Source organism: Vombatus ursinus, unplaced genomic scaffold, assembly GCF_900497805.2.
Source record: "Vombatus ursinus unplaced genomic scaffold, bare-nosed wombat genome assembly UNPS02014801.1, whole genome shotgun sequence".
Taxonomy (NCBI): domain Eukaryota; kingdom Metazoa; phylum Chordata; class Mammalia; order Diprotodontia; family Vombatidae; genus Vombatus; species Vombatus ursinus.
The window spans coordinates 10,402,286-10,417,773 of record NW_020954579.1 but is presented as its reverse complement, the minus strand read 5'-3'; the positions used below and the strand labels follow the sequence as shown (position 1 = coordinate 10,417,773).

The 15,488-nt window shown below is 43.2% G+C and overlaps 1 protein-coding gene across 1 annotated transcript in view; it reads right to left on the bottom strand.

Moving 5' to 3' along the window:
- Positions 1–13,634: 13,634 nt before the first annotated feature.
- MYL4 (myosin light chain 4) overlaps positions 13,635–15,488 on the bottom strand; it is a 15,901-nt gene continuing 14,047 nt past the window's right edge. Inside the window, exons 4-6 of the mRNA XM_027872968.1 lie at positions 14,772–14,903; positions 14,322–14,365; positions 13,635–13,806 (exon numbers count right to left, since the gene is read on the bottom strand). Of these exons, the coding sequence (XP_027728769.1) occupies positions 14,337–14,365; positions 14,772–14,903 (161 nt within the window). The 3' untranslated portion in view covers positions 13,635–13,806; positions 14,322–14,336. The remainder of the gene's footprint in view (positions 13,807–14,321; positions 14,366–14,771; positions 14,904–15,488) is intronic.

Below are 15,488 nucleotides of genomic sequence, written 5' to 3'. Positions count from 1 at the left end.
CTACCTCAACTTCCCAAGCTAAAGCACTTTTCCCTGGCTACCATTTCCATCTATTGACAACAATATCCCGCTGTGTGAATGTTATGTTCCTTGAGAGGCGGCCCTATCTCACTTTTGTATTTATATCAACAGGGCTTGGCAGAATGCTTGGCACATAGGAAGCACTTTTATTTATTCATTTATTCATTCTCATCAATCAATTCATTGATTTATTCCACATAAATTCCACACAGCTCCAGGGAACAGAATTGGACAAGTGGTTGAAAATTAGGACTCAGTCCTAACATGTCCAACAATGAAGTCTGCTACCTTTTGGGGCAATAAGTTCCTTGTCACTGGAAAGTGTTTAAATTGGACTGGATGGCCATCTCTCAGAGGTTCTATAGAGGGGATTCCTACATAAAGAGTACAGGCTTGATGCTAAGACCCCTTCTCACTTTTAGTCTAGTCTGATAAAAGTATTTAAGCGAGGAAGTTAAATTAGGATGGTGATAAATTAATGCATATTATTCCTTCCAATTAATATCCTTAGATCTGTGCGGGAGTCTAATGTCTTAGATCAAATGGTTGAATAGCAACAAGATTTAAGAAGGGAGGAAAGGGATGAATTTCCAGGCAGGATGGGCTTTCAGAGTTCCCCAGGGAGCTGCCTACTCTAACTATTCACAGAGCAACCTTGCTTCCTCCTTTGCCCCACAACCCACAAATAAGGAGTTCTAGATCTGGAGTCACAGGACTTGGGTCAAATCCAGACTCAGCCATTTGCAAGTCATTCCATGTACTGGCCGCGCGCCGACCTTCTGCCGGCCACACGCCGGTACCCTCTCCTCCTATAAGGAGCACGCTACCAGAGTCATACTCACTTCCAAGTCTTCGGTCCTCAGCCGGATAAACACACAGAGACGAGCCATCAGGAGGCACCAACACCAGAGCTTTATTCAGAGGCCATCACAGCAAGCCATCATAGCAAGCCCAAGCAGCAAGGCCAGAGCAACAGAACAGGAGCCAGGAGAGAGAGAGCGTGATCTGACCACGCTTGTTCCTAAATACCTACCTAGCCCCTCCTCCCCAGCCCGCTTACTAGCCAATGATTGTAGGGTCAGATACTGGAAGGGGCTCTCTGAGTTTAGCACACCAAGGGGGAGGGAGTGACGTAGGAGGCTAGGACCGGATACAGGGAGGAGGCATCTGGGATTAGCGCATGGACAGAGTACGTGACCTAGGAAGTCAGACTCAGAATACTGGGAGGAGGGGACTGGGGTCAGTGCTGCACAAAGGGACCCAGGAAGTCAGGAAGGTCACAAGAGGCGTCTGGGGATGACGTTGCATATAGGGAGGGGACCAAGCAAAGGGAACTCAGTCCTCTGCCGTCCCACTCCCACATGGCACCACCCCTTGCCTCAGGAGCTCAAGCTCCGGCTACTTCCTTGCACCCAGCTTATCTCACATAGCACTGCCCACTGCCTCAGGGCTTCTCCGTATCCAGCCCATCCCAGTTCACCGCGACTCTGCCTACCACAGCCCCTGCCTTGACTTCCAAAATACCCAGATCTTACCCTACACTTGCCACAGCGCCCAACCTGGTAGCTGCCAACATCAGACAGTCCCTCACAATTCCATCTCTCTAGCCCTCAGTTTTCCCTGTAAAGTAAATGGTTTGGACTAGATGACCTCTAAGGTCCTGTCTAGCTCTGAATCTATGACCTTAAGATTCAATAACACGTAAGTATCAACTATGAAGGGTGGGCAGAGACACAGAAAGATAGAGTCAATGGGAAATGTCCCTTCTCACTTTCTTAATTGAATCTTAACAACTAAATATTTATCCAACCCTCTTTTCTTCAAAACCCAGCTAGAAGACACTCATTCTAGGAAGCCTTCTCTCCTTGTGTGTGTATATTTGGTCTTCCCAATTCAATTTTAAGCCCCCACACTAACATATGAATTGCTTTCATTTATATTCAATTCACCCTGGCTATCATTCCTTCAGTATCTAGCCCCCTGAGTTCATTAAACACTGGACTGTCATGACAGACTTACTTTCCATGGAACTCCTGAATAAGATTGACTTCCTCTTTGTAGCTGTCTGATGTTCCAACTCACATCTTCCTTGTGGGTATATTCATATGCTCTTGTTGATGGGAGGATGGGGTCCATGTGCCAAAGGACTCAAACCATTACTCCAACCACCACCACTTCCTCTCCCAGAACCCTGAGGCCTGGAACCCTGGAGATAGTAATGCCTTCCCCACCCAGATCAATAGCCCTGCTTCTCCGCCAGTCCCCCAAAGCCATTATTCTAAAGTGCAATTCCTGTGTCCAAGAGGTCAGCCATCCTCACTAACTGTGCCTGCCTATATGGCAGAGAATCCAGCCTAGCTGAAACAATAAGGCACCCTAAGGAAAAGACAGTTTTTGTCCTGTCATGTTTTTCTGGGAGACCTATGAACCCTAGATTATCTTTGTACATCCTGTTTTCAAGTTCAGTATGTTTTGCTTGCATAATAAGCATATCTTCTTTTTAACGTTACTGTTTTTTGCTTCTGCTCTTATAAGTTATACTTCACTTTTGTGTATTTGCTTTCCCAATCTCTTGTTCTCTCTTGTTTTTTTTGATGAGGCTTCATTGCAGATGCAAGTTTTTCTATTCTATTCCTCATTTTTGCTGTGTAGGACATAAATTCTGTTTTAATAATTCTCATTTCTCTTTTAAACCACTCAGGAATAACGAGCTGTGTTTCCCTGTTCTCAAATTCCATAGGGTTCTCCATCTCATCAAGTGTTGGTTTATTTTCCTTTATTTTGCAGTATTTTTTTAGTAGATGACTGGAATCATTTACTAGATCTGGAGGCCATACTTCCTTCTCTTGTTACTATTTTTCTTATTTATTTATGTTTATATTCAAGCTCTTTGATTTTTCTTCTTCTTGAAATCTTTGGTATTTTCTTTTTTTCTTAATTTTTTTAAAATTTTAGACAAATGCTAAAACTTAAATACATAATAAGAAAAGAAAAAGAAACATTATAAGCTTAAATATAAAATAAGAGAAAACAAAAAATGTCATGTGCACAGCAGAATATAGGAGAGGATTCAAACTATATAGCAATAACTTTTCATTTCAAGAAAGCTTATATGTTAAATACTGTGCACTATGTTAAAAGCTGTTCATCTTTTCTTTGCTTCCTTGGAGGTTTTCTTTTGTTCTCTGCTGTACACCTTTCACTTGTTTTCCCCTCCCTCCCCTCTCCCTACCCCTCAAGGCTACAATTGAGCATTGGATATATTTATATATAGGTACTAATATATACATACACTTATACGTATATACACATACATATATATACAAATATATACTTTCCCTAAGAGATTCTGCTCCTAATCTTTGTTTCTACATTTGTGCATATCTCTTTTTTTCCTATCTCTCCTAACTCCTCTACTTTACTTCTACCTGCCACCTTGCCCTCCTATTACTTAACTTACTCCCACTCCAGCAACCCCTCCCTTATCTTCCCATTCCTTTAAATCTAAACTCCCTTCTATATCCCCCTTTTAACCTATTCCCACAACTTCCCCTCTAAAGATCCCTCCTTTATCCTCTCCCCCTTCCCTATCCCCTTAGAGTTTTATTTCTTTCTAAATTTAGAAGACTTCTATACTCTTCTAAATGTATAGGTATTTTTCATCTTAAACCCACTCCTGATGAGAGCAGGTTTCCAGAACTAACAGCCTCCCTCCCCATCTAATTCCTCTGTATTGATTCTTCCTCTTACACCTAATTCATAAAAGATAATTACTCTTTTAGCTGTACTTGAATGGTTTTACTTTTTGAAATTATGTCACACTCAGGGCTACCCCAGTCTTCTTTGTACTTTCAGTCTTTCTCCCCCCCTCCACAACTCCCCATTTTCCTTATCACTCACTTCTTGACTCCCTATACTTTGATTGTGATTTCCTTGGGGGCTGGAGCTCAAAGCATGTCAGCCTCTTCCCATACCAGGCAATTCACAGCTCACCAACCTAGGTCCTGCCCCAACTGACTTTTGAGTGGTCAGAATTGGCCCCAGCTGGGTGCTGTGGTCTTTCCTTCAGTCATAGTACAGTGCTGCACAGCCCCCCGTCCTTGTGCCCTATTCCACTCCCTCTATTCCTCAGTTCTCTGGCACCAGCAGTATTGAATCAGTTTTCCCCAACACCAGCAGTTCAGAGTCTATTTTTCTCAGCACCAGAAGCTTAGATCTTTACAGCATAGGTGCTATAGGGTTGCAGCCCCTGGCAGGCTTTTGCTTCTGAAGGGCTATAGCCAAGCTGTCTGTCAAGGCCCAAGCAAACTTCTGAAGCTTACAGCTGAAGTCTTCATGACACTGGAAAGAGGGAAGAGGGACCAGGATACAAAGGAAAGGTTTTGATGTAAGTCTATGTTGAGTCCTTGCCCTGGGGCAACTGGCACCTGGAAGAGTAGGAAAACATGGATACAAGGAGGAGAGTTCCAGGAAAGTGTAAAGGAAATAAAGATCAACAAGAGATGATCTAGATCAGTGGTGGGCTACACAACCAGGCACTGGTAGGGGAGGAGCCCAATCATGGGGCAGTGTCCTCTCTGACACCTGAAATAATTGGCATTGTTCTGGAAGTGAGGCACAGTGAAAAGGGGAACCCATGAGGTAAACCCTAGAAGATGATGATATAAAGTGCCTGGAGGAGAGAGCCTAGAATGGATACATTGGAAGCTTTAATTGCATGAAGAATAGAGAGAAAAGAGAGATACCAGAAAATTATCAAGGTCACAAACCAGAGAATAAGGGTCTAGAGTAAATGGAAAGAGAATATCGATGGTGAAGAGAAAGAATGGGAGAATTTTTTTGAAAGTGGAGCGAAAAATGAAATTTAAAAATTAAGGAATAGGACTAGTTGAAGGAGAGGAAAGGAGAGGAGAATATTAATTGAGAAGTGGGGATTGAGGTGAGAGGAGAGACCAGTAGGGACTGGACTACTTTAAAAAAAGATTAAAGTAAAGTAATTGGAAAAAAATATTATTGGGTTTACAGCAGAAGAAGGAACTTGAAACTGAAAAGTTTCTGCACAGATATTAATGCATCTAAGATAAGAAAGGAAGTGGTCTAATGGGAAGAAAAAAAACTTTGCATTAAATTTCTCTGATAATGGTTTGGTATCCAAGACATGAGTGTGTATGTGTCTATACATACATACATATATATATATATATATATATACACACACACACACACACACACACATATATGTGTTTATATACATGCACAGATACATATATATGATTAATAGCACTTCCCAAATGGTCTAAGAATATGAACAGTTCTTAAAAGAGCTGCAAAGTATTCAAAACCACATGAAAAAATGCTCCAAATAGCAAATAATAATAAAAATGTAAATCAAAACAACCCCTAAGTTTCAACTCATACCTTGCAAATTGGCAGAAATGACAAAAAATAGCAACAGTCAATGCTGGAAGGTTTATAGAAGTATAGACACACGAGTACATTGTTGGTGGAGCTGTGAAATGGTACAACCATTTTGGAAAACAATTTGGAATTACAAAGATAAAGTGAATAAAATGTCCAGAGATTCCATTACTGAGCTTATACCCCAAGGAAGCTATTGATAAGGAAAAAAAAAAGTCCCCATATACTTGAAAATATTTATAGCAGCACTTTTTGTGATAGCTAGTAATTGAAAATGAAGTAGATGCTCATCAATTGGGGAATGGCTAAACAAATTGTGGTGCATGAATGTAATGGAATATCACATTCATTATATATAAGAAATGATATGTGTGCTAAATATAAAGAAACATGGGAAAATCCATGTGAACTAATGCAGAAGAAAGTAAGCCAAGGCAAGAAAGAAAACAATATACACAGTAACTGCAACAATGTAAATGGAAAGAACTACACACCAAAAAATCAAAAGTAAATGTAAAAAACTATAAAGGACAAGTGGGACTCAATGAAGAGTTATGAGAAGATAGCCCCAACCTACCCTTTATGGAGGTGAGAGGTCCACAGGTATCACAGATTGCACTTCCCTTCAGACTTATTCAATGTATTGATCAGTTGTGCTGACCTTTTATTTTCCTTTTCCTCTCTAAAAAATACTATTTGTCATATGAGATGGTTCTCTGGGAGGGGGAAGGATACATGGGATACTATGATGATGGAAGAAATAGAAAATATCAATAAAAACATTCTAAAAAACATTACATGAAGATTTTGGAGAATATATATGTGTATATATTTATGCATATATATACACATGCATATACAAAGAAATATATATGTTTATATATATACAAACATAGGTACGCATACATATATATAAATCACTAAAGCTCTCTTATATGTAACTACTCAGTGCAATAAGCAAACTATGTACAAAAGTGTACATTATCTCTCTACATAACACTCTGATCCTTGCTCAACTCAATGAAGATGAGTTGGATGAGGAGGAGGTTGGGGGAGTCTCCATGGCAAGCTAGACTAGACTAGCAGTCAAAAGGTCAGCGTTGGAGACCTGTCTCTACAGCTGCCTTGCTGTGTGATGATGGACAAACCACTCCCCTCTTTGGGACTCAGGTTTCTATAAAATGAAGATGCTGAATTAAATAGTCTCAAAGTTCCCTTCGAGGGTTCACAATCTCACAAGGAGTCACCTAGAATCCAAGAGCTCAGGGACAAGTGAAACTAGTGCTGCCATATTCTCAATTTCCAATTAGTCTTAGGGCCTAAAGGAGAGGGGTCTTAGAGGACCTACTACAACAACCCTACCCCCATTTTACAGAGGAGAAAACTGAGCCCCAAGAAAGGAAATGACTTGCTCAAGATCACACAGGTAACTCACCTCTCCCTCCTCTGAATTCCTGTCACATTTATCTACGTACGGCTTTGTGACATGTTTTTTGCTGTTGTATTACATTGTTATTAAATATTTGATACGTATGTGTCTTGTCTCCTCAACCAGACTTTAAGCTTTTGGAGGGCAAGGACTCTTTGTTGTATGTGCTTCTTATCATCTCTCCATGGTGCATAATTAGGACATAGGTGCTCAGTAAATATATAGACAGGATCAGAAATATATAACTTGAAGAAACCTAAGGCGTCATCCAGAACCTCGTTTCTTAAATGAGAAAATTGATTTCCAGACAGATTAAAACAATCTGCTCAAGGCCACACAGGTAGTACATAGAGGTTACACAAACTCAGTTTTCTAACCCTGGTCCTCTGACTTCCGATCTAGGTCTCTACTTGTTGAATGGTGAATGAATGAATGAATGAATGAATGAATGAATGAATGGAGTGAGTGAATTTTATCCCATCACATCTCAGGCCTATGTCTGTGTGAACAAGGATGAAAATAAAGCAAATGGGCTAAAGCTGTAACAGGATAAGTTGAGTTCAACTATAGAAGAGCAACACTTAGAGATAACTAGCATCCTCTACATTCCTTTGAAATTAGAAATTTTTATGTGCACATCTTTCTTTGTCTTCCCCAAGCGCATGGCGGCCTAGACGACCTCTGAAGTCATCTCAAGCCATGGGGATTTTGTTTCCTTGTAGTTACTTCTCCAAGGGATGCGGTCGTTTTCACACAACTAGCGGGGGAATAGGACGCTGCCATGCTCCCATCTAGTGGTAAAAGTTGGGAATTGCACCTCAAAACAATTCTTGTTTAGTTGAGTCTGATCCTTCCTGATCTCATTTGGGGTTTTCTTGGCAAAGATACTGGAGTGCTTTGCCATTTCCTTCTCCAGCTCATTTTACAGATGAGGAAACTGGGGCAAGCAGGGTTAAGTGATTTGCCCAAGGTCACACAGCTAGTAAGTGTCTGAGGTCAGATTTGAACTCAGGAAGAGGAGTCTTTGTGACTTCAGGCTCCCACCCTATCCACTACACCACCTAGTATACGTGTGTGTGTTTGTATGTATTTGTGTTTGTATATATGTATATATTTATATCTGGAGTACTACTCACTTTTATATAAATATGTAATGCTTTACCTCTCCCTCTGTAACTGGACAGAAATCCTTCTCAACTAAATTTGACCCCTCCCACATGACTCTGATCCAGAAAACAGCCCTGGCCGTGGACATTATCCCCAAGATACAGGGTACCTTTGTGACCCTGTGCCCGAGGGACAGAGGTGGGGAGGGGAGGGGTTGAGAAAGAATGAGGGCCCTTCCCACAAGACGCTCATTGCTTCAAACTCACAGAGAGAGCCTGGCTTCATTCTAGAGTCATCCTTATTGGAAAAAGGGAAGGCTAGCTTCTTTCTCACTCTCTGGCCAGTCATCAGTAAACATTTATTAAGCACTTACTATGTACCAGACACTGTGCTAGGCACTAGGAATACAAAGAAAGGTAAGAGACACCGTGCTAAGAGCTAGGGATGTTCTTAAGGAACTCACAACTAATGGTGGAGACAACATGCAAACAATTATGTATAAACAAGATACACACAAGATAAATTGGATATACTCAGAGGGAAGGCACTAGCATTTAGGTAGATTGGGAAAAGTTTCTGGCAGAAGGAGAAATTTTAAGTGAGACTTAAAGAGAGTCGTGGAAGCTAGGAGACAGAGATAAGGAAGGAGAAAGTTCTAAGTATGGGGGACAGCATGTAGAAAAGCCAAGTCAAGAAATGGAATATCTAGTTGGAGGAGCAGTGGGGAGGCCAATGTCACTGGATCACAGAGTATGGGAGGGTGAAGGGTGAAGTAAAAAGACTGAAAAGGTAGGAAGGGGCCAAATTAAGGAGGGCTTTAAAAGCCAGAGGATTTTATATTTGATCCCAGAGGTAATAGGAATTTATTGACTAAGGGGGTCATGGCCAGACTTGTGCTTTAGGAAAATCGATTTGACAGATGGATGGAGAGTGGACTGGTCAGCCATCACTGAACAAAGAACTCTCAAACTGCCAAGGTAGCAACCAAAGCTACAAACATATCTCTCAGGGTGACTGGTTTTCGGTTGCAGACCTGTGTTTGGGGAAGAAACACACAGGTAGGAGAAAGGTCGCCAGGGACTGGGGCTTACATAGGCAAGGACACATTCTCACTGCCATGGGCTTGTAGCTGCCATTGCCGCTTAGAGGAGAGGAAAGAAAGACCCTCTTCACCCAGAGCTATAAGTCAAAGGAAGAATGGCAGACGCCCAAAGTGATGCACTTAACAACAACAACAACAGCAAAAGGTAGGGGTTGTCATCCTTTTTACTTGTTCCTATGCCCTGAGTCACTGGCTCTTCCCAACTCAGTTGAGACAATTGTCTTTAATGTAACCGTTGTCAAGGGAACCAAGGGACAAATCAAGAACTGTTGAGTCACGTAAGTACTTTACCAGGGGCCAGTGCTCACGTCCCACAGAAAGGGGTCTGTGTGAATGCCCAGTTCAGTGGAAAGAACTCCAGTCCATCTGTCCTACACATATAGCATTCGTTCAACTTATTCAGTCATATCTGACTCTTCATGACCCCATTTGGGGTTTTCTTGGCAAAAATATTAGAACGGTTTGTTATTTCCTTCTCCAGCTCACTTTACAGATAAAGACACTGAGGCAAACAGGGTTAAGTGACTTGCCCAGGGTCACACAACTAGTAAATATCTGAAGCTAGATTTGAACTCAAGAAGATGAGTTCCTGACTCCAGGCCCAGCACTTCATCCATTGTGCCACCTAGCTGCCCTTCCATTCAACTTCCCCCACCTGCAATTTCCCCCTCCCCATTCCCCATCTTGAGACACCTCTTCTCCTGCTCACAAGCTGCTGCTCTGTGTTCCATCAAGTCTCAACACCCTCTTATCACCAGGCGCCTCTGCTGGCTTCTGGCTGGAGACTTGCTTATCTCTGTCCCAGAACAGCAATTCCCTCCTCCTCCCAACCCATTCGCCCTTTGCTCTAGGAGTGGCATCTCTCCCTCAGGCCCAAAGTCAGCCAACCAAAGAAAAGAACCTCCCAAAGAGCTAAACTTTCCACTCCAAGAGGATCACTGAGCTGAAGGAAACCTTAGAGGTCATATAGTCTAAACTTCTTCATTTTATGGATGAGGAAATTGAGGCCTGGTAAGTGATAAAGCTATGTTCAAAAGCCAGAATCCTTTATACTTAACCACACTGCCTCTCTCAGAACAGGGCAGAGATGCACAGTGGGCTCACCCCCATACCAGAAAACTTTCCCCAACTGACTGTGTGCCCTCCAGGGAGAGTAAGTGTGGGACTCTGGTAGTGTGTGGTTGTGGGTGGTGGGGTACAGCTCAAGAGGCATTTCCTTTTTAGTTTCCTCTCTAAAAATCAGCACCAGTTACTGGGAACTCATTTGAAGGCAGAAAAAATCCCCCATACCTTAGCCAGGCTAAGTCTTTTCACCATTACCTGAACATCTTGCTCTTCTCCCATCCTCTCACCTTACACCATCCTTCTTGGAAAGATTCAAAGAGACTTTAGAGGTCATTTTATCCAATCCCTTCATTTTACAGGTGAAGAAACCAAATCAAAGAGGAAGGGAAATGAATTATCCAAGATCACATAGGTAGGAAACAGACCAGCTAGGATTCAAACCCAGGGTCTCTCATTCCAGATTGAATACACCATGCTGCCTCTTTCCCCTTCCCACTCCAATTCATCAGCCTCATGTTGGTGCATTGCTTCCTTCAAGACCTGGCTCAAAACTCACATCCTTCTCCTTTCTCTCATCCCAGTTTGATCAATTCTAGATTCCATATTTCTTCAGCATATACTGTAAAGACTATATTAGCTTTCATTTAGAATCACTGACTTGTCCAATCTCCTCACTGCACAGATTTGAAAATCGAGATCTAGAATTATAATGTAATTTTTTTCAAGGTCATATGACCAGCTAAAGGCAGAAATGGAAACAGAATCCAGACTGCCCGGCTCCCGGTCCAGCGTTTATGCCATTACTGCCTCTTACACAACTTCATAATTGTTCTTTATTTATTACTTATGTGTACCTTTGTCCTCCCCAACTAAAATCCTTGATGACCAAGGCAAAAACTTTTATATTTCATCTGCAATCCAGCCCCTCTACAATAACACTGAGAAGGATGTGATGAAATATGGTGGTCCCTAGTGTATCCACTGAATAAGAGCGATTGACCCAGCTCTAAATCCTGAGGAGCATCCACAGTAAATGTTGGGTGAGAGGATGGAAGAAAAGAAGCCAGATGACAGAGAAAAAATAGTCAGAGAGGTAGGAGTACAACAACAAAAAGGAGTGTCATAGAACGATAGGACCACAGAATGCTAAAGCTAGAAGGGACCTTAGAGACCATCCAGGGGTGGGAAACCTGTGGACCCAAGGCCATATGTGGCCTTCTAGGTCCTCAAGTGTGGCCCTTTGACTGAATCCAGACTTCACAGAACTAATCCCCTTAATAAAAGGATTTGTTCTGTGAAACTTGGACTCAGTTAAAAGGCCATACCCAAGGATCTAGAAGGCCACATGTGGCCTTGAGACTACAGGTTCCCCACCCCTGGTCTAACCTATCTCCCTCATTTTACATAGGAGGAAACTGAAAGCCAAAAGGGAAATGACTTGGCCAAGATAGCACACAAAGTTAATGGTAGGAAGTGGGATTAGAAAGGACTTTTAAGAACAAAATGTGTGTGTGCATGTGTGTGTGTGTGTGTGTGTGTGTCCATCTTGCCTCTCTAGCTGTATTTTAACTTCAAAGGCAAGGACCACCTCTTAAACTTCTGAATCCTCTACTTCCCTAAGTACAGAGCCAACCACCCAGCAGTTGCTCAGTTAACACTAGCTAACTAATAGTCATGCTTGAACTACTTACTTCATAGGGATATTTGGGGTAAAGTCCTTAATAAACCTTAAATTGCTACAGAAAAGTGATTCATTTTGTTGACTAACTGACCGATGAGACACAACAGAGAGGTCAAAAAGGATGAGAAAGGTGAGGTCTATTCATCTTGGAAGCCTCTTGAAGAGAGAGGATGCATAGGGAGGGTGGGAGCCAGAATAGGGTTTCCTGTAGAGTTATAGGGGCAGGAGGACAACTCTAAGTAAGGGTTAGCTGGGAAGAAAGAGAGAGAGAGACAGAGAGAGAGAGAGAGAGAGAGAGAGAGAGAGAGAGAGAGAGAGAGAGCGCTCAATACCAGCGCTTTGGGATGCTTGTGAAGAACTTGAAGAGGCCATGGAGATCATCTGTTACAACCCGTTCATTTTTGTTGATAAGTCATTTTTCAGGAGTGTCCAACTTTTCATGAACCCATTAGGGGTTTTCTTAGCAAAGATACTGGAGTGGTTTGCCATTTACTTCTCCAGCTCATTTTACAGATGAGAAACTAAGGCAGACAGGGTAAAGTGACTTGCCTAGGGTCACACAGTTAGTAAGCGACTGAGGCCAGATTTGAACTCATGAAGATGAGTCTTCCTGACTCCAGGTCCAACACTCTATCCACTGTGCCACCTAGCTGCCCCACTAGTGGATCTAGGGACAGGAGGACACCCACATTGGGGTAACTAAGTCCCTGGGACCTGAGATGATGCCAGCTCATTCCTGAAACTTGTGAGTGTATTTCTCCCTACCTCAATGTCTCTGCCTCTCTCCATCTTTCTCCTTACCTCTTTTTCAATCTCCCCTTCACTTCCCTCATCTCTAACTGAGTCTCTCCCTGACCATAGCTGATGCAGAGCAAGCTTTGGATGAGTCACTGGGGAGGGGATGGGTTGGGGGAGGAGGATGCAGGGAGAATTCTCTTTGACCTACACTCCTCTAGGGTGATAGGCTCTGGGGCCCTTGGCATCCAATCTAATGAGGATTCACTAGAAATACAAAGATAAACAAAAACAAAACAAGATTAAAAAAAAATCTTTGCCCTCAAGGACCTTACATCCTACTGAGGGATATAGGCTTTGGGACTGAGGTTACATAAATAGTCAGGAGCCATTGTGGTGCCCTCAGTGAGTGAGTGAGACATAGCATCTGGGAGAAAGCAAGGAAAGGTGGTAAAAGCAGTGAATTTTGTGTCAGAGGACATTGGTTTACATCCCATTCCTAATGCTTATTACCTATGTGACTTTTTTCAACTTACTTAACCTCTTCAGTCTCAGTTTCCACTTCTGTAAAATGAAAGGGTTGAATAAGATGGCCTCTAAAGTCCCTTTCAGCTTCACATCTAAGATTTTTTTGTTTCATGGGAATGGAAACCCAAACATCCCATACCAGGGACAGGGACCACTTGGGAGGGTCCTGAGTCTAGACTCAGTCCTTGCCACCACCACCACCACCACCACCACCACCACCACCACCCCATACACCCAATTGTTTACTTCCTGTCAATTAGACTTGACCTAAGGAGGGATGAAGCAACAATGAGAGTCAATAGAATGTTACTGTGAATAAGAACAGAATTCTGATTCCCATAAATATTTCTGATCCCTAAAACCCTTCCCTTCTAAATTTCTGACCCCACCACTATCCTTTGAGCTATCAGCCAGGCCTCTCCCCTCACCTGGCCAGGTCCCCAGCTACAAATCCTATTGTTCTAATCGATGAACACGAAGGGGAGACCTGAAGTGAGAGACTTCATCCAGGGATGGGAGAAACATCACAGAAAACAGACTCCAAGCTGTTATATACGATAGTGCCTGGTTGTTTATTTACAGAGGTGGCTGGTAAGCTGAGGAGCTTCTCATAACTGTAACGGGGTGACCGGCCTGGGTCCCTCTGACTCCAGTTCCACAGTTGTTCCAAGGGTTCACTCACTTCTGATGCAGTGTCAGCAATAGAAGGCCACCTTGTACCTGAAAAGGCAATCACAGAGGAAAGTGAGTGACTCCCTTATCAAGTTCCCAAGCATTACACCTTAGAGCAGGGAGGACGCTAGGGAGAGAGGGTCAAGGGTAAGAAAAAACCTGTGAACAGAGGTTGTGGATAGCAAGAGAAAGAAGGGCAGGATGGGACCAACGGTAGATACAAGGGCTTCTCCAGTCCATTGGCCCTGCCTTTCCTTTGCCATCGACATAGCCAGAAAGGCCCAAGCCTGGAGGAATGTATGTGAATTGAGAGGGGCTAAGGTTGTCAGCAATGTGTAGAGGGTGAGCAGGAGAATGAGTAGGGGCAAAGGAAGGAGGAAAGGAGTCTAGAAAGGGGAGCCATGAAGGAGGAGTGAGGAATAAGGGGAGGTACAGTAAGAGTAGAGGGGCACCATGCCAGTCGGGCATTATGGCTACAAGAGGCTTCCTGAGCCCCTAGCACTCTTGAAACCTTAGGAATGGCCCTACCCCTCTGTAGGGACTGTGGAGGAGTTCATACTTACCCCGAAGGTCCCAATTCATCCAGACATGATGTGTTTGACAAAGGCTGAAAGAGAAGGTGGGAGTCAAGACCCTGACCAGGTTCCTCTTGCCCCACCCCCTTTCTGGCCCCTCCCAGCTCCTTGACTCTGAACTTTTCCTCTGTCTGCTCCTTTCTCCATCCTAACCCTCTTCTCCTGCCTGGGAAGGAATGTCTCATGCACCCAGACACTCTTTCCTCACCTCATGGACTCTCTGAGTTAGATGACCTCCTACTCAACTACCAGAACTGTATCACCGAACCTATCCCTTTCCTCCAAATGATACCAAGAGTAGAGACAAGGCTACCCTGCTCCCACTGGGTCTAGGTTTCCATTTTTCAGTAGCATAGATAGAAGGGCCTAGAAATGATGGAGCTGGGGAGGGGGGAAGGGATTGAGAGGATCTAATTGCTCTTGTCCTACTCCCCGGACCTTCATAGTTAATGCAGCCATTCGCATCCTCCTGTCCAGCCATCAGCTGTTCTACTTCTGATTCAGTCATCTTCTCACCTGGAACATGCTTAGAGTCATTGACAGCAGAGGGTAGATAGTAACCCACCTCCCCTACCTCCCACTATTCAGTAGCTTCCCTAGTCCACAGATCCATATCCTCCATAACAGCAGAGCTCTTTCCCAAATCTCTCATAAGGATTTTGAAAGAAAAGTACTGAGCACAGAGTCAGAGACTGGACATTTCCTGACCCTGGGGCGCCAGCCCACCTTGCCTTAGATACAACCACGGGATAAATAGGATTTAAAGGACAAGAGCCCCAGAAATCAGAGAGCCTCTCTCTCAGCTTACACCAATAACTATTGCCTTCTTTTCATCCCTACAGGCTCACAGATTTAAATATGGTCAAGGACATTACAGACCATAAAAGCCCAACCCTTTCATTTTACAGATATAAAAACATTAGCTGGTGACAAGCTCGTGTTCATAGAATGGATTAGTAGCAGATCAAGGGACTAGAAGCCTGGTGTCCTGACTTCCAATCCACTGTTCTACTATACCTCCTCTCCCTGCCCTTCTCTTTCTCCCCTCAATGCTTAAAGACCTTATGTTGAAGAAAAAAGACTATAGAGAGGGGTCACTCATATGGCCAGGGAGCTGAGTTCCAACTTTGATTTAGGCCTTCCCCCTTTGCCCCT